The sequence below is a fragment of the Ctenopharyngodon idella genome, chromosome 24 (assembly GCF_019924925.1).
Source record: "Ctenopharyngodon idella isolate HZGC_01 chromosome 24, HZGC01, whole genome shotgun sequence".
Taxonomy (NCBI): Eukaryota; Metazoa; Chordata; class Actinopteri; order Cypriniformes; family Xenocyprididae; genus Ctenopharyngodon; species Ctenopharyngodon idella.
In genome coordinates, this window is record NC_067243.1 from 13,411,843 (window position 1) to 13,439,128 (window position 27,286).

At 36.8% G+C, this 27,286-nt stretch overlaps 2 protein-coding genes across 3 annotated transcripts in view; both read right to left on the bottom strand.

Moving 5' to 3' along the window:
• Positions 1 to 17,346, bottom strand: part of hipk3a (homeodomain interacting protein kinase 3a) — a 43,252-nt gene extending 25,906 nt beyond the window's left edge. The window contains 3 exon segments of the mRNA XM_051883499.1: positions 12,192 to 13,395; positions 16,940 to 16,990; positions 16,993 to 17,346. Of these exon segments, the coding sequence (XP_051739459.1) occupies positions 12,192 to 13,395; positions 16,940 to 16,990; positions 16,993 to 17,014 (1,277 nt within the window). The 5' untranslated portion in view covers positions 17,015 to 17,346.
• A 1,272-nt stretch (positions 17,347 to 18,618) lies between these two features.
• tcp11l1 (t-complex 11, testis-specific-like 1) lies at positions 18,619 to 25,576 on the bottom strand. 2 transcript variants are annotated; one of them, XM_051884725.1, is made up of 10 exons: positions 25,413 to 25,576; positions 24,854 to 25,010; positions 24,642 to 24,774; positions 24,323 to 24,443; positions 22,507 to 22,727; positions 22,291 to 22,427; positions 21,975 to 22,150; positions 20,255 to 20,436; positions 19,741 to 19,913; positions 18,619 to 19,640 (listed from the first exon to the last, which is right to left on the bottom strand). In XM_051884725.1, the coding sequence occupies exons 2-10, from the start codon at positions 25,002 to 25,004 to the stop codon at positions 19,423 to 19,425; spliced, it is 1,512 nt and encodes a 503-aa protein (XP_051740685.1). In that variant the 5' UTR covers positions 25,005 to 25,010; positions 25,413 to 25,576; the 3' UTR covers positions 18,619 to 19,422. The 2 variants fall into 2 exon arrangements, with proteins under 2 accessions (XP_051740685.1, XP_051740684.1); XM_051884724.1 differs by having other exon boundaries at positions 24,854 to 25,007; positions 25,413 to 25,575.
• Positions 25,577 to 27,286: the final 1,710 nt, after the last annotated feature.

The window sequence follows — 27,286 nt, forward strand, 5'->3', positions numbered from 1 at the left end:
AATATTATTTAAAATATTTTGTTTCACCACTCCTATATTCATGACAAAATGCAGGCATGAAACTAATTTACTGACATGGTCTGAGGGAAACTTAACAGACAATTAAGTATTAGCAGTCCTAATATTCGTTTATTTTGTATTATAATAAAAACAAAAATTAAAAAAAAGAAGACTTCCCCTTAAAGTCATCCAAAACTTCGCCGTGAGAGCCACGGGCCACTTTGCATAAAGGAGCACATCACAGGGTTTTCTCTCCAAATCTGAAAGGAAATGTAGGTCGAGTAATATAACCCTCGCCATTACAACATCCTGTACTGGACTGGACTTTTAAAAATGCACAGTAAAACAATTGTCAGCTTTAAATCTGTCAACCCGCAGCTTTGACACCCCAAACAACACCCGCAATTTGTTTCCCAATTTTCAGAGAACGTATACTGAAAAAAATGGCTCTGCACAGTTCTGGATAAATTGAAAATCATGATTGAATTTAATTATTTTGGTTTGAATGATTCAATGATTCGCTCATAAAGACTTCACTTGTTTCATTACTGGATGAATCAACGCTTTTGAACGAATCTCTTGAATGAATGATTCAATGACAAATGCATGATGTAACGATACCTCTATGATAATTTAATCGCGTAGGTCCTTTAATCAAGATCTTTTATTTCATTTAATCGCGTAGGTTGATTAATCGCGATTAATCATGCAGCTCTAGCTACTTGTTTTTCTGTATTGAAAACAATTCCCTCAATTCCCATTTCCAAGTATTGCAAAACACAGACAAGCTAATGTTTTTCTCCAGCTAACGCCCAAAGGGTAAAGCATACCACTCATAGCTGAAGCCTGGCTCGTGCGCCGCCCCGTAGTTTTAGAAACAGTGTACAATGAGAACACATTAGCTAGAAAATCACATTTTGTGGGACCTCAACCAGGGCTATTCCAGAAATGAGTTTAGGGTTTATAGTACCAACCAAAGTATTTTTTTAATGGCTAGGCATTCCTGAGGTCACAACAAAACAGATTCCCATCAGAGGGTTTAGGTTAGAAATGAGAACCAATGAATGATGAAGCTAAAATAAGAGGATAGCATTTTATAATAAAATGTAATAAGAAACAGAAATATCAAAACAAAGCTGCAAAATTATACTCCTGTCAATATTTGAGTGTTGACAAACAAATCTTAAGAAAATGAAAAGAAATTCAACTTAAAAAAAAAAAAAAAAAATGTCTCGAAGCTGTATGGCTTTTGTTCCCATTCCACTGCATCCCATTTTTTTAAACGCAAAAGTACCTTGGCTATTTGTATTAATATATGCATAAATACATGATGCATTTCAGCCATTTTGACAGCCCTGAAGCCAACTTCTGGGTTGGCCTACAAAAATGTATCATCAGAGTAGCACTTTATATTGTCAAAAAAAAAAAATGTTTAATATATTGAACGTTTTTTGAAATATCACTAAACAATCAGATTCAGGTGGGCCAGCCAACAATGTTGCTAGATAAACCAGATTTTTTTTAAAAAAAGAAAGAAAAAAGAACCAACATTTAACCCAGTTTCTTCAAGCTCTTCAGAGACGGAAGTGTTGTTTGTATGGAGCGTTATGAGGCAAAGGCACCAGAGCAATAAACAAAGCCTTTTCAACTCTGCATCATTTCAGTTCCCATCGGAAATGCTGAGAAATGCAGACAGTCTGGCCGGCCTCAATGGAATCAATGTACATTAGACGGAGCTGAAAATAATCCTCTATAAAGGCCTGATGATCTCAGGAAGCAATAGCATGAACAGCTATATTATGAGGTATTGATTTGGTTTAAATGTTCTTGAGAAGACTGAGTTAAGGAATGAAGCTACATTAAGGTTAACATCTAATGAATTTGTCCTGTTTGAGTGTCCTGGACTTTTATTGGGAGCTGAAAGCATATTCAAATTAGTAAAAAAAAATCCAATAAGAGAACATGGAAGGAGCAAAGGATTTGTAGAATTTTATGAAAGTTGAAATTCAGCAGAAATCCGAAGTCAAGATGAAACAGAAGTGGTGACAAATCTTTTTGTCTGTATTGTGACATACATCCAAGTGTAATGGATCATCAGAAAAGAAAATATGTAGTGCTGTGACTTGGTTTTATCTTCCAAGTCATTGGTTTATGAGACGTGGATGTTGCAAAATTCGTTCAAAAATGAACGATTGTGGAGGGGCGGGGTTTAACATACTCCTAAAAATAAAGTTTTTGTTAATTGGCATATTTGGTTCAATGAATACTGAAGTCCAATTTCAAAATATTGGAGAGGGTTGTTTCTCCCACCTCCTCCTCAGACTCCACCCTCACGCTGGTTGCCAGTTTGAAAACATGCAACAGGAATGAGCGCAATGGACCATGGAAGGCGATGAGCCTTACACTATAAGTTGATGTGTTTATTTATTCGCTTTTTAATATGCCTCTGGTCATAGAGCTTTTTAGATGGATGCTGAGGCTTTTTAGGTCGGGTAGAATCTGTGATCTCTGACCTAGTTTGTTTGCTGGCTTCCGTGGCTAAGTTGTGTTTTCCCCAAAATGGCAACCCGGGTGTTGAAATACTATTGGGTAAATTGGCAGCGAGTGGGATCATATAGCCCATTCCGACACGGAACACACATTTCAAAGTAGAATAACTGGCTGTAGCATTGTTTTTCAGAGAAATAAGCATGTGAACTTAGCATGTTTCCTAAATCTCTGCAACATACGGTATTTTTGCACTTTTAGTACAGTCAATAAAATTACATACAGCACCTTTAAGAAGAAAATGGTTCTTTTAAGAAATGTTCACTGAAAGGTTCTTTGGGGAGCTAAAATGTCATTGCTGTGAGCCCTTTTTTTTAGGAACCTTTATTTTTAAGAGTGCATACTAAATGTACAGAAAGGCTTGGCATAAATCACCAGAAAGAAGTGTGAAGTTTTCACCTGGAAGATCAAATTATGACAGTTTGGTTAAACATTATAAGGTGAAAAAAAGTAAAAAGACAGGAAATGCGTGGATGAATCATTCAAAATAAGATCAATAAAAAAGGTAAAGGTAAATTTTCATATCTTGCAGATTTTAAGGAATTCTGTGTGGACCTACTAATGAGCTAGGCTATACCTTGAATGTCATAAAGCAAACAGGACACAGTAGCCTTACTCCTAAAGACAGAAAACAGCCCTTCATATGAAGATTGAGTAGTAATGGATATAGAAGTGACTAAGGTGATTCGAGACTGTGCACTCACTCACATAAACTTTTGATGTTAGGTGCCGTAAGCCATGAAGTTCGGGAAGCAAGCCAGGAGCTTCTACAGATGAAATGGGAACCTTATACCAGATGGCATGTAAAACAAACTCCAGGTTCTAAGGAAGGTATAAGGCTTCACACCTGTAACCTACCCTGTCCCAATTCAAAATGTCGAACAGCAGCGGCGAGCTGTTACAGGAAGCTGCGTGTGATCAGGTTTCATCCTCAAGTGGATGATATACAGACCATGACATATCAAGATGGACTGACAAATGGATCAAAGTGCAGAAACTGATTCCAGATTCTTAAAACACAGCTGGCAACCACCAAACAAAAACCTTCTTGACCTGATTTCAATTTCAACCCCGTTTACTGCTGACCTAATCACAACCAGCAGTTTCTGGATAATTTGAATGACGTATCGCAATGTGCATGGAGCAAAAATCAAAACTGATCTTACATGCATCTTGATGCATAGAGTTTGACACAATGTTCAAGACATACCATGCCATTCAGATAAAAATGTGTTGCAGAAATTAGGGTTGCAAAGGGGTGGAACATTTTTGGTAATTTTCCAGAACTGGGGAATTTTGGAAATACTCCACGTTGGAAACTTAATGGGAATTATTGGAATTAATTGGAAAATTGGGCTAGTTAATACAAACTGTATCGTATACAAACATATGTATATATAAACATTTGGTTTGGTCATAAGCAGACGATGCAATCTAATGCAAATTTTAAAAATTATATTTCTGACTCATTTGAGAGTTTCATTCTTTCATTGATCCCCCCTCCCCAAAAAAGTGCCATTAAAAATGTAAAATGAACGAAGATTCAGGGGTGTGGCCTCAATAGCCCTGCAGTAAGTAGTGTGCTGTGTGCATGTGATTGAGGAATGTGCAGGGTAGAAATTCAACTGAATTTGCATTAAATCTGGTTGTTTTTTTAAACAAGATTATGCTGCAAGATGTTTTTTTTCAACTACATTTAAATTCCCTGTTATACGCTAACCTGCAATTTTGTAAATTTCCAGTTTATTCTCATTAATTCCTGTTAATTCCCGTACATTCCCATTAATTCCCACTGAAAGGAATTTCCCACGGAATTTTGCAACCCTAGCAGAAATACAGTCTAGATGGGACTACCTTATTAAATCTCTAGGGGTGCACAATATATTGGTACCATATCGGTTACTGGTTAATATTAGAGATGTTTTAATTTATTATCCGCTTGTATTTCACTTGAGAACACCATCTCTACGCCCGTTTATGAGCGCTATTTATTCATATTAAACATTTAACATTTTAAAAAGTTAAACATTCAAAATACTTACAGTCTACACAACAGTCTCCCTGCTCACAGCGTCACAGACAATATATTAACGATTTATAAGATGAATCACTATCTGGCCATCTGGGATTTTGGTATGGAGATAAAGGTTATGATTATAATTTTTTGGTAGTATTACACCATATCATGTGTGTATATTAGCACCGTTTGTTGTTTTCTTGTGGTATGAGATAGAGTGTTTGGACCCGTAAGTGCTGCTGCGTGACGTCAGACTTAACAACCGAATGGCCGATACTAGATCTTTAAATGAGCATTTCCCCATTTTTACATTTAGATTAATTTAATGTTGAATGACTACGAAGGTAAAGTTTCTTTAAAAAGAAAAACAACTAAATTTAATAATAACACTGTTAAACGGAATCTTTAGCAAATCTCAAAATAATATCCATTATTCAATTTGTAAATTATAATGTCCTTTATAAAAGCTTTTATTTTGATATGTATTTTAATTTAGATAAAATGAATTTAATTTAATACTGGCCATTACATGAAAATAATTGTATATTTACAAAAAAGAAAATTTATGATAAATTTAAAAAAGAAAAAAATGCTGATGCTATCTGCAACGCCTGTCAAGTGGTGGTGAAAGTGGCACATGATGCTTGTTTTGAGGGCTGTGCTGAAGTCCTCTTGCAAGTCATGTGAAAGGGTCAAGATCGGACTAACAAGCTCTCTACAAATGACCAAACACTCAGTCTGCATGGCGCATCTATTCAAGACGGACACGTTAGGGTTCAGTAACTACCATCTGGACGGAGGTCTAATAGCATTCTAAACCTATCAACGAAGCCTGACTGACCCACTAACGCTGCAAGGAGTTGGCGATGCACGAATGCTGCATCAAAGGGCATGGGATGCACAAACAACTAGATGTGTGCTCGCTTTCCAAGTGAATCATAGCACCAAACCCTTCAGGCTGCTCATTAGTCCAGGAATCTGGCCAATTAGGTCTTCTTCATCTGCAGAGAGAGCAAGTCCACTCCAAATGGGGTTCAGGCATTCACATCTAAAACACACCGACAGAAAGCAGACGTTCACACTTACGGTCATTCCTCAGGCCGCAGATGAACACAGGGCTCGGTCAAGGTTTATTTTGCATACGAACACATGAAGACCGTAGACTTGATGGAAAAAATAATTACAAATGCAGCTGCTAGCGATGCTACATTGGCCCACTTACGCTTTTAGATGCTGCGCAGGAGGTTGCACTTAGTTGTGCGTTATTTGCGAACCATTAGTCTTGTTTACTGGGAATGCATTCTAGAGGGTTCAAACGAGCTAAGTGGAAAGTGATGGCATTGAATAAATGGTTGACATTGGGCAAAGTCAAGGTCTCAATTTTGGTGGTTCTTCACGGGTTTGCAACACGCACTTTAGCTGAATGCTTCACTCCACATCTTCCTAAAGCCAAAACAGATTTATTAAAGCAGAGGAGAGGGCAGCATGTTAGGACTTTAAACTTTATGACCCATATGAGGGAAAATAAATAAATAAGACCAGAAAAATAGAAGAGTTGCATAATGCTTATTATGGGCTGTTGGCAAAACCTGTCATTTGGTTTCTATGGGTGTGCCTGCACAGATATGATAGCGTCTGCATTTTAAAATAAGGCTGATGTCTTTCAGACTTGTCTAGGTAAGAAAAAACTGCTAAGATGCACATTACAGGATATGAAAAACCTCCAAAATGACTAAAATTAGGCTCAGCTACTGTTTTATTTATGTTGCAGTTTTATTTAAACTAAAGGCAGAAGATCCAGGAAAAACAATTTGACATTTACAGGCTGTACCAAAAATATTCCCTTTGCACATTAAAAAAAAAAAAAAAAAAAAAAAAAAAAAAAAAAAAAAAAAAGGTACCAAGTGGAAAATTAGCATTCAAAATTATGCAAATTCAGCAAAGCCAAGGACCCTGAAACCGCATGGAGGGACTCTTTCGCCTGCCTAACTTTAGGGTACAGACTGCTGGTTATTTGACCGGCACACACACAATCCATTGAGGCCAGCCAAACTCAGGCCCCATCACTCGGCCTTCTGTTTAATGCAAGCGGCTTGTTATGCAACTGCCCTGTGTATATCAGTTTTCCTGGGGTTTTAACACTGTTTCCAATGTTCTGATACCATCATCCTTCTGGCGGTTAAGTAGCCTGTTTCAAAACCCAATGTTAAATGAGGAAACCTGGAGCTGATTTGAGCGCAATCAATTTTGCAACACTACAAATTTATTTTTGGCACTCAAAGTGGCTTCATTAACTGTGTTAGTTCACTTAAAGCTGACTAAATTTAAGGGCTTTCTCTGAGCATCACGGTCATGATTTGTGACATCTCCCACAATCTGTAAGAGATTGGCTAAGCAAAATATGGAAAATTTCAATTAGACATGGCAAGGATGGATGTTTAAATGGCCACTATTGGATACTTCAAACCACTTTTGATTTGAGGACAAAGAATCCCATGATTCAGCCGAACAAAGACAGTATGAGTGTCAAGGAAACAACAGGATGAGTCACTTCAGGAGGCCATAAGAAACAAAAACCCATGACACCTAATGACCCATTCCTGTAGCAACTTGAAACTCACTACCTCACTTTACGTGGAACCCAACACGCACTCATCTAAGCAACACAGTGAATTATTAAAGGGCCACTAGATCATTGCCAGACTTACGACTAGGAAACCCACTAACTTTTAATTCATGACATTTTGTGCAACATTTTCCAGTAGTGATGCACTAAAATGTTTGCAACCAAAAACATTTGAACAAAAAAAAAAAAAAAATAAGAATTTTAGGTTTCATTGACCGAAACATTGACGTTTAGTTTCATGCACACAACCAATCTACAACAGGTAAACTTTTCAAGTAGGGCTGCAACTAACGATTATTTCTTCGATTAATCAGATAAAAAAAAAAAAAAATCCCAATTTTTACAAATTTTATTGACAAAAGACACTATTCCACATCCTGCCCAATGCTGTGCTTCAAGCAAACGTGTCAACTGAATGCTGTGAAAACATATATAGTGAATATAGGCCTATATATGCTATATGCAAAAGAGCCATAAAGCAAAACACAAACTCAGTGTTAACAGATAAGAGGAACACACAATCACTTTGGACACAGTAACCTCTTACTGTCATTTCTTTACCCTGTAAATGTAAGAACTCTCTTACATTTATATTCAATTACACGCTGTTATCCCTTTACAGTAACCAATCTCATAAAATACTTGAATTACATGTTGACTTTTAAACCTAAATTTAACATCCAACAACAGATATTTCAGCAAAATGAATATTTTTGCACCTGACAGGGCAAGCCATGTCAAACATTACACTAATGCATTAGCTTGGAGCTTAAAATAAAGAATTCTCATGTTTTGGGCAGCTTGGATCAAGTACCTTTCCCGCAGATGATTACTGTTTCCTCCACTATTTTTAGATGTATTTTTGTCCATAAAAATGCATTATTCAGTGCTGTAATTTGACGCGACAGGCAGAAGTTTTCCGTGCACGATGGGTAGATGCTACTAGTCGATAATAGCACTCGTTGTCGATTATTTTCATTATCGATTTTATCGATTAAGTTGTTGCAGCCCTAATTTCAAAAATATTGAAGGGGGGGGTCTAATGCCATTTCATGGATTCTGACTTACTTACACTGTTAAAGAGTTGGATTCTCATGCTAAACATGGCCAAAGTTTCGAGTTGGACGTATGACGCCAAAAATACTCTTCAGTTTTTTTCGAGGATGGCCCTTTATTATGTAACAAAGGGAGGAATTCCTTGTATGGGCACTTCTCCCGGAAGAGCGTGCGCACACATTAACCAGAGCGAGAGCGAGAACACGCCCATCAATGCGCTTCATTCGGCTTTACGGAAGTCGTCGCCAGCCCTGCACAGGACTTGCTCAAGAAAGATATGTCACTTTGTTTTTAGACTATGAAATCAACAATCAAACCAAAACTTCATCAAAGAAGTGTGTTTTTGGTTGTGAGGGAAAGATAACCTTGCTTCCCAAAGAACCATGCGTTAAGTTGAGCTGAAAGATCAGGCATTACATTGATGCGCTCTCGATATTTGTCATTAAAATAACCATAGAAACCGCCTTATATGAACTACCAAAATAAGAACAAAGTCGTGTCTGAAAGTTGCAATCAATTTTTTATTGGTTAAAATGAATGAAGAATATCTCGTGTTTTTCCGTGGCTGATTAAGTCCTCAGGATCGGCGCTTATGGTTTTATAAACCAGGCCCAGTTCAACGCTGGATTTACAGATCGTTTGAAACTGAAAGATGGAGCGTTCACAGCGATAATGATCCCAGTCATGAGTCGGAACCGCAGATGGTGAGTAAAACTGCATCAAATGTCTGTTTTGTTGGCAATAGGCACCTATAAGTGCATATAATGTAAAGAACATGAACGTAGTGAATTCATAAATTCATCATTCACTATACGCTATATTCATTATAGTGATTCAAAAGTTATCCAGGGATAATGCGATGGTGTATTGTGTGTGTTTAAATACATTCGTTTAGCTGACCATCGATAGCTTGCAGACGATCGCTACACAAAAGCTGCGCGTGCTCGTCACTTTTTAGCTCTGCTCACGGCACTCCTCCAGGTGCTCGGCTGTTTTCGGAAAGACTCGGTACAGCATATCTGTCTTTTATAAACCTGATAAAACTAAAGACACTTCGGAGATATGAAGGATGCTATACTACTCTATGGGTACTCAAGATTAACATGAGATTGGCAGAAACTGTGTGTTATGTACCCTTTAAGCTTTATTACAAACCAAAACAAAAAGATCCTTCTGTGCTACTTAACTGAAAACATAAGCATTGCATCATGGTACAAAAACAGTCTGAACTAAACTAAACTAATAAAAGGTTCTTCTCAAAACATCACTCTTCTATTAATAAAAATTAGATAAACTATCTCTTAAATAAACAAACAGGCACCAGTTCTAAAACTGTGTGAAATATAAACAGCTCTGCTATTTGACAACACCTGCAAAATTTCACTTCCTGGCACATGGGTACTGTGCTCAACACAGCCTGCTCGAAGTATGAAAAATAAATACTTGTCATGACAACCTCACATACCACATGAACACAACAAGATCCGCCCTAAATTTAGGTGAGCCAGTTTTGTGCTGGGAACAGGCTATGGATTCTTACGACATCGATCATGCCGACAGAAAGAGAGGACAAATGGAAAACAGAAGCACATGTTTTCCCCCACTTTGGGAAACACAGATGTAGGCCTGTCCAAAACATGGGGATTTTATGGCATGCAAAGATAATCTTTAAAATTTCATAAAATAACTGAAATTACTTAAACACTGATTCAGTCAAGTAATCATAAATACTTCGAGTGCTTGTTTATAGAACAAAATGTGCACTTTATAAAACAAAACCACAATAAATAGAAGGGGAACATGTTAACAAAGATAACACTTCATATTATAATGTTAATGTTAAGAATATGACTTGTGACTGATTCATTACAACAGCAAAAGTGTGCAATTATATACCACTCAAAATAATTGCTCATTAAGTACAAGCTGTTCATTAGAATTACTCAGTACTTATGTAATGATTTAACACAACACTATGTAAAGAGTGACGTACAAATTCCCGGAAAAAAAATGAAAAACAAGCAAGTTGAATGATTATTCATAACATTCTATAAAAACATCTGTTATCACACTTCTTTTGAGCACAAAGACAGCGCTTCCAACAGACACGTCCTCAATGCATCTCATTCCCATGCAAAAGCGACACATTCACACGTGCCACCTGCATGGGGCGGGAGTTCGTGCAGTTGCAGGCATCAAACTGTGGCAGTGCCAAAGTACAAAGAGTTCAAATGGCCTATTTAAACTAGTGCCTAGTTCCTCTTTATCTTGTTCACTGATAGCTTCCCCACAAAACTAGCACATTTACAAAGACAGACTGTACTCTGCACCGCAATGTCACATTATGTTTGAAACTCATTTGTATACCATTCAGCGGCACAAAAATTATTAAAGGGATAGTTCACCCAAAATTAAAAATTCCAAAATTATTTACTTACCCTCAAGTCAGTCTAAACCTGCACTATTATTTAAGATCAGGGCCATAACCACCATAGACAATGAGGGGGACAAGTCCCCCACAAGAATCAGAAATGTCACCCCCAATATTTGATATTCCTTTGATGCTGCTCTGCTGTACTCCATTACATGATTCAAGTAAATCATAACTGAATGTGACGAGACAAGAAACGCTTTGCGTTTTTTATATATTAGACATACGAATAAGAGTGAATGTGCGCATATTTAAAAAATAAATAAATAAATTATTCGCAAATAGTTTACTTCATAACTACAATAGACCTGAAAATTATACCACTTATTTTTCTTTATTTCCTTAAATCCCTTTTAATCATTTAATTATTTAATTCCTTTAATTAAATTAAATTAAATAACACCCCTCCTCCCATGCAAAAAAATTGTTTAAAAAACTTTTCAATTTGAATGTACTTTAAAATGTAATTATTCCTGTGATGCAAAGCTGAATTTTTAGCATCATTACTCCAGTCTTCAATGTCACATGATCTTCAGAAATCATTCTAATATGCTGATTTGCTGCACAAGAAAGCTGTTTTCAACTAATAAATCTGTGCTACTTAATATTTTTGAGGGAAAAGTGATATTTTTCAGGATTATTTAATGAATAGAAAGTTCAAAAGAACAGCATTTATTTGAAATATAAATGTATATATGACTTTACTGTCACTTTTGATCAATTTAATGCATCCTTGCTGAATAAAAGTACTCATTTCTTTAAAAAAAATAAAATAAATATAATAAAAAAAATAAAAATCGTACTGACTCCAAACTCTGAACGTTAGTCTTTTGTCTTCTACAGAATGACATATGTGTGACAAAACAAATGACAATTTTCATTTTGGGTGAACTATCCATTTAAGTGGAAGGGACAATAAAAAAAAAAGAAGCTTGACAGAGAACTTAAAACACAAACATCTGGAATGTTCTAATTTAAGAGTCTTTCCATGTTCTTCCACATCCCATGAATCACTTTCGCAAACCACATTCTTCCTAAAGAACTGCCAACCACATAGAGACACAAAGTACAGCCATCACGATCAGAACTGACTCCATTAGAGAAAACGCACACAAGAGGCAAACAAACTAGTCGATGGAGAAAATTCAGTGTCATGTATTTTTTTTTTTTTTTTAGTTACAAAAGTTAGTATGGGTGTAGCTCCATGGCAGTTAGCACAGAGTAGACGCAATCGAACAAAGAAAGCTTGCCATCAAACTTCCACTAAAGCTATAGACAGCATTACATAATTGTTCTGGCAGGAAGTGCGGCTTAAGTAAACGTTCCTCAGTTCAACTTCCTCAAAATGAACAACACAAATGATATCTTTATACTTGCCACAAATACAAACAGAAGCTGAAACATTCACCAAAAGTCTATTTATGATTAAACAGAGACATGACAACCAGAAGCAAGCCTACTAGAGGGGGGTGAAAAAAAATAGGGGAAAAAAAAAACAAAAAAACACCACTTACCTGTAGTAGCGAGACTGCAGGTACGTCGAACACACAGCTTTGGAGACATGGCTGGCAGAGCCAAAATCAATCACTTTCACACGGAAGGGTTGTCTCACAGGATCTACCAGCATAATGTTCTCCGGTTTAAGATCGGCATGGATCAGGCCCAAGCTTCTGAGCTTCTTCAGCGCCGTGGCCACCTGTTGCAGCACGGGCCTAATCACCTTCAGCGGCAACGGACTGAACTTGTTTTGCTTGAGAAAGTCGTACAGGTTCTGCTCCAGCATCTCGAACACCAAACAGGTGTGGCTTCTGTGCTGGAAACACTCGAAAGCCCGCACCAGGTTATGCTCCTCTGCGTTCTCCCCGCTCAGTCGGGCCAGGATGCTCACCTCTATCTGGCCCTGGCGGGCATACGACGGGTGGTTCTTCAGTATCTTCACCGCCACAATCTCACTGGTGCCTCGTTTCCAACATTTGACCACCTGACCGAACGTACCACGACCCAAGAACTCCAACACTTCGTAGGTGTGCTTCATGGAGCACAGCACTTCGTGTTGGACCAACTGATAGTCGCCGTCACCCGTCCCGCTCACGGCTCCCGTCCCGGTTCTGTTCTGCTCGGGCGGGGCAACACCTACTGCGTTCGTGCTCCCGACGTTTGTTTGCAACATGGCAGGTAGAGTCGAATGCTCCTCTACTATCTGCATGATGCTCTTGCCGTTCTCAAGCTCTTCCCCTTTGCATTTAAACCCACATCTTTGGGCTCCGTCGACTGAATTCAAACCACCGCTTCTCTCTGTCCCTTCTGGAGCCTCGCCACTGTTACTACTACTACTACTACTTTGGCTGTTTTGGACACTGTCTCCACTTTCTTCTTCAACTGCCCTAGCCGCTCTGGAGAAATACTGAAGGTCGCCCTCCGATGCCACACGCTTGTATGGCGAGGAAGCCCTTCTGAGGAGCTCCTGTGAAGAAGATTCAGTCTGTTTTGAGAAGTCCTGTGCGGCACAGGGTTTCTCACTAGTCAAAGCTTCGATTCTCGATAAAGGTATAATATCCGTAGGGTGTGCAATGCCTAGATTCACACCGACCACGTAAGTGCGAGGGATCTTCTCATGGTAAACACAGCTGATGGGATCGATTTTCTTCTCTCTGCAAAAGGCACTTGTCTGGGGTTGATAAACATGTGGTGGGCAGACCGTAACCTGTGAGGCCATACCTATAAAGTACCGAGGGGAAGAAAACTGTTAGTCTGTGTTAGTCATTTCACAGATGCTGTTTACATGAATCAAAACAAAACCTCCTGCTATATTAAAAAGGCTTATTACATGAAATATAGTGCTAATTTTTTATTATATATTAAATGCTAATTTGTAAAGAGGTTTAGGTTTGCTGTGTTTGTTTGATTATATATCAAGACTATAAAAGAAGAAAATATATATATATATAAAAATCGATTCGTGGATCGATTCTGAGATTTTCCGAATGCATCGCGATTCTCTCTTGAATCGATTCTAAGTTTAGTTTTCAACAGCAGATGGCGCTCTAGGCTAGTTTTTAACCACACGCTCAAATACTGACGAAGAAAATCGCTCGTGCATTCAGCTGAGTCGGAGGATAATGTACTTGCACCTCAGAATGCTTTTATGACGCGAGATTAATGTAAACAGCCCACTGCAAACACCTCTGTAATTCGCTTCAACCTTTTTCGAACTTTAAGAATGATTATTTTATATAAGGTTAAAGTGGTGTGTGTAATGAATTGGAAGAGAGCAGAGTACGGCTGTTTCTTAAGCGTGTAGTGCCATCTGCTGTTAAAAACTAAGCTCAGAATCGATTTGAGAGAGAATCGTGATGGATTCGGAAAATCTCAGAATCCATCAAGAATCATTTCTCGATTCGCGATTCAATGATTTATTGTCTCAGCCCTATGAAACAATAAATATTACTGTATAGTGTTGTCAAAAGTACCTACTTCGATACCAAGTTGATACTGAAATTTTAAAAATGTGGCGCTTTGAGCGGATTCGTAAACACCTCTGATTGGCCATTGTGTTCAAGTGCTCAACAGATATGTCTGTGATTGGCTACAATGATCAACGCATGGGAGTGTTTGAAAGCACACAGAAGTGTTTGAATTTGAAAGCGGGAGTGTTTGAAAGCAGGCGTCTATCAGCGGACCGGAGCGTCATTGATGTCTATTTACAACATGTTTTTGAAGTGTGGATCATTGTAGCCAATCACAGACATATCTGTTGAGCGCATGAACACAATGACCAATCAGAGGCGTTTACGAATCCGCTCAACAGTGCTTAAAGCGTCAGATTTTTTAAATTTCAGTATCGACTTGGTATCAAAGTCTGTACTTTTGACAACACTATTATTGTAAGACTCACTGTAAAATAAAAAAAGAAAATTTTTATACAGCACAACTGTACAATTACAATAACTAATATTTGTGCCTTAATTTCTCCATTTTCAAACATTAAACAACTGAGCTTTTTTTCTGCAGTTTCTCATTTGCTGGCAACAGGTTTAGAAACTTCTTTAAATCTGGTGAAATGTTTGGGGAGTGTTGCGTTTTCAAATGCACGTTATAAGTGATGAAAACTCAGCACTGACATAGATGGAGATTGTGTGAAGCAGCATTTACTGTGAACTGAGAAACTAAAAACAATAATCAGCTGTTTGCGTGCAAATGAACAATGCTGAGCTTCACTTTGAAACATACAGATAAATCTAAGTAAATTGCAGTTATTACAATTTGGTAAACAAAATATCCCAAATCACCATTTAGATTTTTTTCCCCCGATTAATCGTTCAGCCCTAGTGATTGTAATATCATGATAGCAGAAGAGCCAGACAGACAATTGACCAATGGGGATTAGCTGTCTTAGTTTCATGGGAGACAGGCTACTTATACTGGCACAACATATGGCACAAGTTCAGACACGAGGACAGGTGTGGCTCTAACACACCCACATGCTAACTCTCTCACACACTTATAAGCCAGCTAACACTCTGACAGACAAGATAGGATTTCATAATGGCAAATATTGAGGTTAGAAAACATAAAAGGGGATGCAAAAATGTCACGTTGTTTCTTGAGGAATGCATATCTAATGAATTTTGCTTCCAGAACAGTTATAAAAGGCCTCATTCATTCACACTACCATAAAATCCCGCTTTAAATCATCCACTTCTGTTGTGTTTATGTCTATACTTGCTCCTGATTGTGCAAACAACATTAGGTTTGCAATGTAAGAGATTTACTCAACAGCTTTAAAAAGGACAGTCCCATCTGGAGGACTGTTTATATGAGGTCTGTCCTATAGTAGAGTAAGCCTCGAGTAGCTAGGAGTGGCCAAGGTTTTGGGTTACAGGCCTCTCTACTGTTTTCAAACGCAGTGCCTTCTGCTATAAGCAGGTGGAAAGTGACCTTTTCCCATGTCGAGACCTAATGGGGGTGGGCAAGAGATGGCACAGGGAAAACACCTGTTGACTCTACAACTGCTCGCGCTATAAAAGTTTAATGGCAGGAAATGATTGGGAAGTAAACTTTACTAAATTGACATGCACAAATTTTCCCCGTGATGGAAAGTGACATAAAATTAGTGACTTCATTGTGTTGTAACACATGTTTTATAAAAATGCAACAACGTTTTTTTGGCATAACCGTTAATGTTGTGTGTGTTTGTATAATGCATAGGGTTGAAATGAATTTTAATACTTTTCCATCATTCTTCCAGTCATTTACAAGTATTAAAAAACATAATATATTATTTTGTTTTATTTTATGCACTAGAATAAGAAATAAATTATAAAATACTTATATATACACCTGTATACAAGTAAAAGAAAATGTTCTAACCAATAAAATATGTTACAGCTAATATGTTTCTATTATATAGAAATTAATCTATATTCATTTCCAGCTCTGGAAATTCCCATAATTCCCCAATATTTCTAGGTTTTCCACAACTGTGGGAACTCACTGAAGTACTGGAACGAATAAAACTTCCCCTGCCAAAAAAATATACATTAAATAAGCATTTTTAAGAGTAAATATCAAATTATTGTTTAAAAAAAAAAAAAAAAAAGTTTTGCCTGTATTACTGGGCATATATAGGAAATAATGGGGATTATTTTTCAACGAGAGACAGGAAATGCAACATTTTTACATAAAAGATTTTCTTAGGTATAACTTTTGATAAACCTTATCAGCATAGTGTCAAGTTACAGAAAATAGAGAAGTCAGCTAACTTACTAACAGATTACCAGGCCTGTGCATTTTGGGAGGATTGAGCAACATGTCACTTTATTATAGTACAACTGGCGAGTTTATACGGAAAACTCACTTTAAAACATACAATTCATATGCACTAATGTTTAAATGTTTAATGCGTAAAGCTTAAATACAGCAACCGAACTTCTTTACGTCATGGTTTTAAGCAGTAGGATTTAGGTAAACATTATGGGTTTGGCTGGTGACCAGCAAGTATTTGCGAACATTTAAAGATTAAAAGTTGTCAGGCAATAAAAAGGTTGTAATTTTATTAAAACCAGAAACTCAACAGCTACCAAAACACATTACCAAACCCTGCGAAACATTGCTTTGAAGTTTTTGTTGTGGCGTGGCAACTTTTTTCGCAACAACTACGAGCTCGCGATCACTCCTCCGAAGTCAAGCCTGATTTAATATCTTCACTATTAAGTATCAGACACGTATTTACGCCTTTACAACTCGTTAAAATCTTCCATACCTTCACAGACAGCAGCTGTGGTCGGACCGCGGGTCTTTAGTGAACATGTTCGGGTTTAATTCGCACCCACTGCATGCTCGACGCGCTCGCGCTGCCATCTTGTCCTCTCGCTGGACGACGAGGGAGAAAAAAACACAAGCTCCCTCATTTCAACTGCGCACAACTCGCATACTAAGCCATCCACGGGAACCGAACAGCGTCCAGCATAGAGTTAAAGATATCCGTTTCGGTCAGGAGAGGTTTTTGTCGTCATGTCGAGGACGTTTAAGTCCCCCTGGTTTGTTTCCTCCTGACGGCGACGGACAAACTCTGTCAGCTCAACTCGCTCGAGCTCTCTCAGCTGAGCGCTCGAGAACTCTCTCTCGCTGCTTCTTCCTGCACGTTTCAGTGGGGGGATCCAGAAGCTTTACTGCCATGGACAGGGCTGGAGAGTCAACACACGAAATCTAAAACGCCCACGGAAGTAGGACACAAATCTGCTGCATAGTGGCCCCGTGTGGTGGGATCTGAAAGAAGGTATTTTAGCCAATGCATACGTCTAATAATGTTATACACAAATATTCTAAAATGTAATAGAATAAAATAAAATGAAATAAACTATAATACACAATACACTATAATAATAATTTATGATACAATATATCCGAAAACGATTTTCCAGAATGAAAATATTTAATTTAAAAATGCTAAAAATAAATCTAATATTACAATATTATGTTATAAAATAATATAAAACAAGGTAACAATAAACCTACTAATGTAAAAAAAAAAAAAAATATATATATATATATATATATATATAAATAGATAAAACTACAGATAAATATTATAGCCTAAGTAATATTTATATATTATGTACGGAAATATTTTCTATTTTTTATATGTAATAATTAAATATATTAATATAGTATATTTTGAAGTGTTTTTACAGCTTTCATTTAAAACTGCTAATAAATCTAATATATTTTAATAATAACTGATATCTTAAAGCTGCAGTCCATAACTTTTTTTGGATAAAATTATCCAAAATCAGTTTTTTAACAAGTACATAACCAGCCAGTGTTCAAAACTATCTCCTTACCTTAGCCCGTTTCACAACAGGAAGCTTGTAATAATGTTTTCTAATTCGAGTGGTACTGGTAGGTTTCTGTGGGAAATTCGAGCGTGCTGCTGTTCGTCTTTGCGTCATTACGTCATGTCTGTTTACATACGTAAAGACGATAATTCCGCAAATAACCGCAATTGCAGGCTTCAAACAGAGACAAAACTTATGGACTGCAGCTTTAATTAATGGTTACATACGTTAATATTATTAGTTAATGCATTAACAATTAGCAATACATTTTGTTACAGTATTTATTAATCTTTGTTAACATTGGTTAATAAAAATACAACTGTTCATTGTCCAATCATGTTGAGGTCCATTAAATAATAGGAACAGATACAACTTTTGATTTTAATAATGTATTTGTAAATGTTGAATTTAATATTAACTAAGATTATTAAATTCTTTAGGAGAATTATTCAGCGTTAGTTCATGCAAACTTATTGTAAAGTATTAACAAAATAGTATAAAGTAATATAAAACAATGTAATAAATAAACCTTTTATATAATAAAATATAATATGCAACGTGAATACATAAATGGTTGGGGGGAAACAGTAAATCCAGTCAACAATGTTTTCTACACACCTCACAATTTATTGACAGCCAGCATTCAGTTTCAAATAACCAGTAGTAATACTGCATTGATAGGACACAACTTAGAAGTTTATGAAAGCAGAACATAGAGAAGTGGAGTTGGGGTCCTCTGGGGAATACATTATCTTGTGAGGTGAAGGTGTCTTCTGTAAAACATGCTCAGTGTTGATAGAAACATTCTTTTAATGTTCTTTAAAAAGAACATGCTTGGTATTCCAGGTTTCGCATGACCGTGGGAACAACATGGGAGTAATCTGTAGGTTAAAATGAACATTAAAGAGAAAAATGTGCACATAAACATGGGTGGCACGGCACTTCACAATCTAAAGGCACCAGTCAAATAATATACATCCTTTACCTCAAATTTATCCAAACTAGCCAGAAACCTTAATAACACCTTTGCGGAAGGGTTCGGGCTACAACAGCAAATGTCTGAAACTACTCAAAAATGTTGCTGGAAGTGAATCTTTTGTATACTTTGTTGCACACAATAACAGTATTCGCAAGGTTCTCCTCTATTACATTATTCTAACAGTTATCAGTCATTGTCTAAAGCAATCAAAGCTTTAGGCAAATCAAATCTCTTGATACATTCACAAATATTCCCTGATATACAATGCAATGAGAGGACCTTAGGAATGTTAACCCTTAAATATTCAGTAGTGCTAGCATGTGAGCTTTTAGGGGTTACTTTGCTAGTTTATAAACACTATAATCCGTATATATAGCTACAGAATGTGAAAGCCAGGATGACCAGTGGTAAGTATTTCAGGTGTTTTGTTTACACATCTAAACCTTCCCCTTGTTTCAGAATTTCTTGGAGGATCTTCTGGTAGAACGGAGAGTAAACTAGCTTGTTGAAGGTCACCAAACGTTCCAGCTTGACGGCAATCTCCTCTAACTCTTTGCTGATGGGCGTCAGACCTCCAGGGAGAGCTGGGGCACTCCGGTGGGAGCTTGACTCCAGGAAGCCAAGGAGGTACATCTGGATCCGGGAGTCTAATAGAAAAAATACAGTTTTAGATTAGACTTCACTTCTAAATGGGATCCTAACTGCTTTTCAGGTTGTCAAAGCACAAGTCCTCCATAGAGGGCTTACCAATGACCTTGCGGATAGGGTTGTCCGCAGACTTTGCTGCTACAATTTGGCCTTTCAATGTGTTCTCTCTGTCAGAGGGAAATGGGGAAAAGCCATGCTGAGACAAGCATCCTCGGAGCTCTAAACACAATTTCTCTGCAACAGCAGCAAAGGTTTCATCTGCTTTGAAGGACCTATGAGAGAAAAGTACAACAGTTTTGCTTATGGAAGTGTGAAGCATTAGAAATTACACTGTAATAGAATGATCTTTAAAGTCACCATGAAACCAAAATGGACAATTCTTGTTTTTGTTTTTTTTAATGGAATATTGCAGTATTATTAATGATTTAAATGTGCACATCATTATTATTATTATTTTTTTTTAAATTAAAATAACTTCCCCTCCCTCTAGCAAAGACATCTCTTCTCTGATGACGTTTACTGGCCCGAAGGCGGAGTTTCACTCTGATATACATGTCACAATAGGGAAGAAAAGACTATCGCAACTTCCATTTCATGCCAACCTCAAACTTACGGTGTGTGCATCTCTGCTAACAGAATCTTAATGGTTTTCTTCAGTCTTTCAATGAGTCCCGGGAGTCCAGAAATGGCCTCCCCAGCACTGTTATACAGTATGAGCAGGACTGAAGCCACCAGTGCCAGCTGCTCCAGCTCCTGTTGCATCTCCTGTAATCTGCACTGATCCATGAGAAGAGTCTGTTTGATCACAGGAGGGAGAAAATTAAGGAAAAGAACAGCAACAAGTTTTGGTGTCGTTAGCTATGTTTCCATCCAAAGTTGTGAATTTAACTTGCGCGCAAAATGGGAATATCACATAAAACATTTGCGAATAAAGCACTGTTTTCATCCAGCGAGTCAAACAAAAGAGTCACTTCACTAAAAATCACTAAGAAAAGTAGGAGAAGCTAATGTATATAATCATTTTCGTATATATAATAAATTACTTGCGTCTCAGAGCGCGCAGATGAAATGCATTTCGGAGGAAGATGCCTGCTGTTTGGGAACGCAGTCCTGTAAGATAGTTCTGGAAGGTAATTATACTGAACCACTTTGACGACAGACTTTGCACAGGCATTTCAGAATAATTTCAGATGCTGTGCAATGAGATCGGTCCACTGGTTGGTCCAGTTATGCCGTCCTAACACGCAGTCAAAGTTTTTTTTTTGCGCATCGAGGAATTTATTTGGTAAATTTGTTTCCATTGTTGTTTATGCGCATGTTTTCTTATCGGATATAAAACATGTATTCAACTCAAACAAGCACGTATGTTTTTATGCACATTTTTAGAAATTATTCGCATCTTGCCATTTACATCCAGCAGTTTTTTTATGCAATATCACAAAATGCGCATAAAAATAGGTGGATGGAAACATAGCTAATGACAAATTGGAGTGTACACAATAATGTGCCAAGTTCTTAAACATATACATTTTGTGTATTTGTGTTAGTTTCAAATCATTCTGTAAAACCATTTTAAACAAAAGTTTAAATTTAATGACTCTAAAAGGAAAAATAGATTTTCCATACATATTGAATGTATGCGAGTGTATGCATTTTAATATTTTCTTTTATAAATAAATATATAATTAATATATAAATATATATACTTTAAGCTTGGGGTTTGTAAGATTTTTTAATTTTGTTTTTGAAAGAAGTCTCTTATGCTCACCAAGGCTACATTTATTTGATCAAAGTAGAGTAAAAACAGAAATATTGTGAAATGTTTTTGCAAATTAAAATAACCGTTTTTATTTTAATATATTTTAAAATGTAATTCATTCCTGTGATGGCAATGCTGAATTTTTTTTAGCATCATTACTTCTGTCTTCAGTGATCCTTCAGAAATAATTCTAATATGCTGATTTGCTGCTCAAGTAACATTTATTATTATCAATGTTGAAAACATGATTATTTTTTAGGATTCTTTGATTAATAATAAAAAAAAAATTGACCCCAAACTTTTGAAGAGTATGTATTTTTCAAGGTAAAATGCATTTTTGTATAAATATCATGAATTATTACAGTTTTCCATTATGATATCAGGACAGATAGTGAAAATATATTCCCTTCAAAAAATATCAAAATACAAAACTACAAAATGAATTTTAATTCAGAAATTAAAAACATGCTCATCATAGAAGAGGTGTATTACTGTATGTATGAATTGCATTTTTTTTTATATTTTTTAATAAATTAATAGATCCGGACATCAGTGATCCCCAATAACACATTACCTCTGGGAAAGACTCGGCATCATGGTCCCATTTTAACAGGCGCAAATACGCAAGATTCTGTACAGTAAGAGGGAGCTGAGCAGAAATTGTTGTGGATGTTGCTCCACCCTCCGTTTCTCCACCAGTTACGTAATCTGCTGTGTCCTGAAGCCATTTCTTTGTGAAATCCAAAGCATCTACAAACATGAATACATACCTGAATTAAAGAGATTAGCACTTACTAAAGTGCAAGAAGCTTATCTAAATTTTTTTAATCCAATGTTATGCATGCATAGCATAACATTCATTGATTATACAACTAATTGATTTTCCTTACTGGGTTGTTTTTCAAAGAACTCCTGAAATTTCTTCCGCTCGTATTCCACCGACTGCTGTAGGAGGTGAGGTCGCAGGCTGCTCACAGCGAAGTTGGCCATGTCGATCTTCATTTTGTCTAGCACTGCAAATATAGACCTGGAGATGTGTACAAATAAACAAGATTAAATAATTTAGAGTCATGTGACCTTCACTTTGATCTGTTTAAGTGACTTACTTAAAAAGGGGCACGATGTCACTGATTTTACGCAGCTGTTTGATGTCTTCATCACGGCAGGGTGCGCAAAAGGTGCCCATCATGTCAATTATGAACCTGGCTAATTTACTGATGTCTAGAGCTCCGTTTTCAGCCTCCTGCTGGATCAATGAGAGGTCCAGAGTCTCTTCAATTTGCCCTCTCAGTCGGCTCTGTCCTGGCAACAGAAAAGACAGCAGGGTCTGCAAAAACAGGGAGACAGGGAACTAATGAACACCTTCAAACATTTTCTTTGCTTAATGTGCACAGATATGTTGAGAATATATATATATATATATATATATATATATATATATATATATATATATATATATATAAAACACTAATATTTCTGTTGAATTTCATTTTAATTATATATTTAAAATTAAATATATTATAATATATTATAAACTAAACTACATTCATATTTTGTACTTCTTATATCTTATAAAATTCAGGAAACTCTCTGATTGGTGGATGGCACATCGGGTCCCGGAAGGCGGCAAGTTCACGGTTATTTCCTGACAGAAATACTTTTGATTTTTTGGTTTTGTTTTGTTTTTTTTGCACTGTGATAGACTGCATTTTAAGTCATTAACTCCAAAATAATCACATATATCAGCGAAAGAGCGACTCGCGAGAAGAATGTGAATGAAGATGTGTTTATGTTTGGTTGGTAATGCAGTCCGTTTGTTTCCCTTCGCGAGACACGAATAACTTTTTCATCAAGCGCACCATCACATGGAGAAAAAGACTGTACTCTTGAAAAACTAACACCAAGTACAAGTACTGAGTAATGATGATGTAAAAATGTTTTAAGGGGAATCTGTTGCGGGGGTGGGGGGTGGGCACCCACCGGCAGAAACTTAAGTCGATGCCTATGAGATATATAAAATCGTGGTATAAGAGGAAATAAGGGGGATCATGTAAAATGCATGTTATTTTTTTTTTATTTAGTACTGTCCTGAATAAGATATTTTACAAAAAAAAAAAATATTGTATATAGTCCACAAGACAAAATAAGTTTGATTCACTTGATTCTTAATACTGTGTGCTGTTACCTGAATGATCCATGGCTGTTTTTGTGTTTTGTGATGGTTGTTCATGAGTCCCTTGCTTGTCCTGACCAGTTAAACTGTCCAATGTTCTCCAGGCCCTGCAAATTCTTTGATTTTCCGGCATCTTTTGTATATTTGAACCCTTTCCAGCAGTGACTGTATGATTTTGAGATCCATCTTTTCACACTGAGGACAACTGAGAGACTCATACACAACTATTACAAAAAGTGAAAGCATTCCCTGATGCTCCAGAAGCTTCTATGCTTCTTTTTTCCAATTGAGTCCATGAAAATTGTAGCCTCAGTTTCCTGTTCTCAGCAGACAGAAGTGGCACCAAGTGTGTTCATCTGCTTCAAGGTTCGACGTCAAAGGCATGGCATTTTAGCCCACAGAACTGCCACTCACTGGATAATTTCTCTTTTCCAAACCATTCTCTGTGAGATGGTTGTGCATGAAAATCCCAGTAGATCAGCAGTTTCTGAAATATTCAGACCAGCCCGTCTGGAACCAACAACCATACCACATTCAAAGTCGCTTAAATCACCTTTCTTCCTCATTCTGATGCTCATTTTGAACTTCAGCAGATCGTCTCGACCGTGTCTACATGCCTAAATGCATTGAGTTGCTGCCATGTGATTGCATGATTAGATATTTGCGTTAATGAGCGGTTGAACATGTGTACCTAATAAAGTGACCGTTGAGTATATACATATATATATAAGCCTGGATTCTTTCCTTACCTCTTTAATTTCACCAACCAGGGTGATAGCATGGCTGAAAGATGGTGGCTCCTCTTTCAGCTGTAACTCAAGGCAATCCCAGAATGCTTTGTGCATCATTTCCTTGACCTGTTTCTCCAAACTGAGTATATAGAAAAGATGTTTAAAAAAAACAAACAAAAAAAAAAACATTCTCAAATCAAACTATTAAAATTGTGCAGAGAAAAAAAAAGAATATATGTGAATATATTGTTTTCGCTTAAGAAAACAAATGAACATATTAACATTTCAACTATATTGTTAGCACACTGCGATATTATCATGATAACAAGTCCATTACCTTCCCTCTTCTGGCTCATAAGGCTTGACTTGAAAAGCACTGTTCATCACTATCTCATGGGCCAGTGCCAGATTAGTGACTCCTTTGGCTGTCTCCATAAGCTCTTCCACTGAGACAAATCTGGGTGGACTGGCTGTGAGTGTTTGAGTGCAATATTAACATCATTAAAGTGTGATTTGCCACATTAAGTTAATAAACATTTCTTTCCTTACACTGGGGGGTGAGTCTGTGAGGACTGGGAGTGCTTCTTCTGATCCTCTTCCGGATCATCTCTTCTGATGGTTCCACAGTGTTCTCTTTCCCATTCTCCTTGTCTGTCTTGCTCTGCTCCTCTTTGTGGGACTCATCAGATTCCTTGGGCATCTTCTGCTGAAAACAAAGAAGCTGAGAAATTAAAGTGATATTTATACAGACTATAACATCAGCTGCTCTATCCAATTCCACACTAAAATGACTGCACTGACTTTTTTTTCTGGCAACAATGTGACATGGAGCTGAGTGTGAAGTTGTTTTGTTTTTTTCTAAAACAGAAGGAAAAGACTAGAATGCCTTTAAAATCAATAAACAATTGCTCTCTAGTACCCTCATCCCTCTACTAGTCACATTCAAATATTTTTAATCTCTATAATCTCGCTAGCGTATCTATAATGATTTGGTTTACTGCGTTGTGACATAAACAACCATCCTAAATCTCTGAGAGTCTGATCCAACGTCGCATCTGTCTGCACTCTAACATCCGGTCATTCGTGATTCAGATCTTTTACAGTTTACCTGGATTCGTTAAAGCACCAACCACCCGCTTAAACTTTATTTTCACGCAGCTGCAATTCGCCACATATAATCAAAATAGCAGCCCGAGCGTTTTGTTCTGGATGAATCAATACAACCTGATGCGTGTATTTACGGAAGTACGATTCGGAAGGTTCCTTTGTAGTTTTTGAGATGTGATTTTGAATGGGAGTGAAGCTGCGTAAATAAAACATAGAACTACATTTCCCAGTAGAAACAAAAACTTCGGCCGCCCCCTAGCGCATGTGCTTCGAACAGGGAGGATTGTATAAATTGGTTGTTATTGAGTATTTTATTATCGAAGGCTATAAAATCACAATTATTATTAAAAATGAATAAAATTCATTTTAGTTTTCTTAAATCCAACTCAAATTAAGATATTTAAATATTACACATTAAAAAAGTACAGAAAAAAAAAACTATTTTAAAATTATATTTTCGCTATATTTCGCTTTTTTTTTTTATTATGCCATGCCATAAACTAAAAATATACGAAATACAAACGTTTAAACAAAAATGGTGTATACAAGTCAACGGGACGTTGATGTAGAAAAGAAAAGCTGTTGAGATACAGTGGGAAGAGCTTTCTACCTTCGTTACACACTGTACACTAGGTGGCAGCAAAGGCAACGTTTCTAACCGCCTGAATTGATGAAGACGTGACACAGGTAGGGCGAGAGGGTTTACAGAGTGACGTGCATTTAAAACAATTCAGAAAAATAATGGATCAGCAGTATTTGCTGTTAAACATCTTCACTTTGAGAGGAAAGTACACAGAAATCCCATGATTTATTACTCTTTTGTACGATATAGCGTAACCATATCCATCCTTGACTAGACCGCAACCACATCAAATCCAGTCAGTGCGGCTAAAACGGAGTCTGTTTAAAGTATTAATTTAGTAAATTTATGCTTAATGTGCCTATTAAACAACCTTTCATTTTCTTTTAACTATTTTCAGCTCTTGTCATTAACTGTTTAGTCACTTATGAGGAGAAATTACTAATAAATACATGTTTTGATAGTTTAGCTTGTGCTTAGCTTACCAAAACATTTGTAAAGTGCACAAATATGCTATTTAGCATTTCAAGAATAGGCATAAAAGTCATGTTTATAGTCTATTCAGCCTATAACAATAATTTGCCATGGTAACTAAATAGCTTATGCTGAAATGATAGTTACCACGGTAGAAATTAAAAATATTAATACTTCTAATAAAATCATGAAAATCTGCTTACACTGTTTGAAGATCTATTTTAATTTACTGTAGTAAATTAAAATATCAATTTGCCCCACACTGGTAACCATTTTTTTTTGTTTGTTTTTTTTTTTTTTTTTGTTTACCATGACAAAATATTGCTTAATAACTCTTTGTTCTAGGTTTATTTTGGGGTTAAAAGTCTTCTCAGACATTAAATCCAGATTTCTCTCTTGTAAGTTTGATCAGCTGAGGTCAAAGGTTAAATGTGACCACTGCAGATGTTCACCTGAAGTCCCGACCACTGCCATTCACATTTACAGATCAGTGGCTATGTGACTCAGTTTACAGACAGTAATATGGACATCACACCGCAGACAGGGAATTATCCCATTTTATGGATGGTGTCCTTTTAATTTTGCCTTTCATGGCTTATAAAGTTGTTTAATATCTGCTGAGGTGAATCAGCGGCGGAAGCGAATAAAGACATTGGCCCTCCAGGTCATTTGTGATAGTAGCAAATTCTAACGGGATCATTTAATTCCTGCACAAGATTGATATATCAGCAGCGACTAAATGGACGAAAGCTTTTCTTCTATTAAAACACCAGGCAGTATGAAGCCCTCCCACTTTCCAAGTCAGTCATGATGATGGCGAT

Excerpts from the sequence above, each read along its gene's own strand:
- tcp11l1 (XM_051884725.1), bottom strand. The coding sequence starts at position 25,004 with ATGCCCAAGGAATCTGATGAGTCCCACAAAGAGGAGCAGAGCAAGACA. Across the intron at positions 24,775-24,853 it reads TCACAGACTCACCCCCCAGT|CCAGTCCACCCAGATTTGTC; the intron begins GTAAGGAAAGAA and ends AAACACTCACAG. Across the intron at positions 22,151-22,290 it reads GTTCTTTGAAAAACAACCCA|ATGCTTTGGATTTCACAAAG; the intron begins GTAAGGAAAATC and ends TCATGTTTGTAG.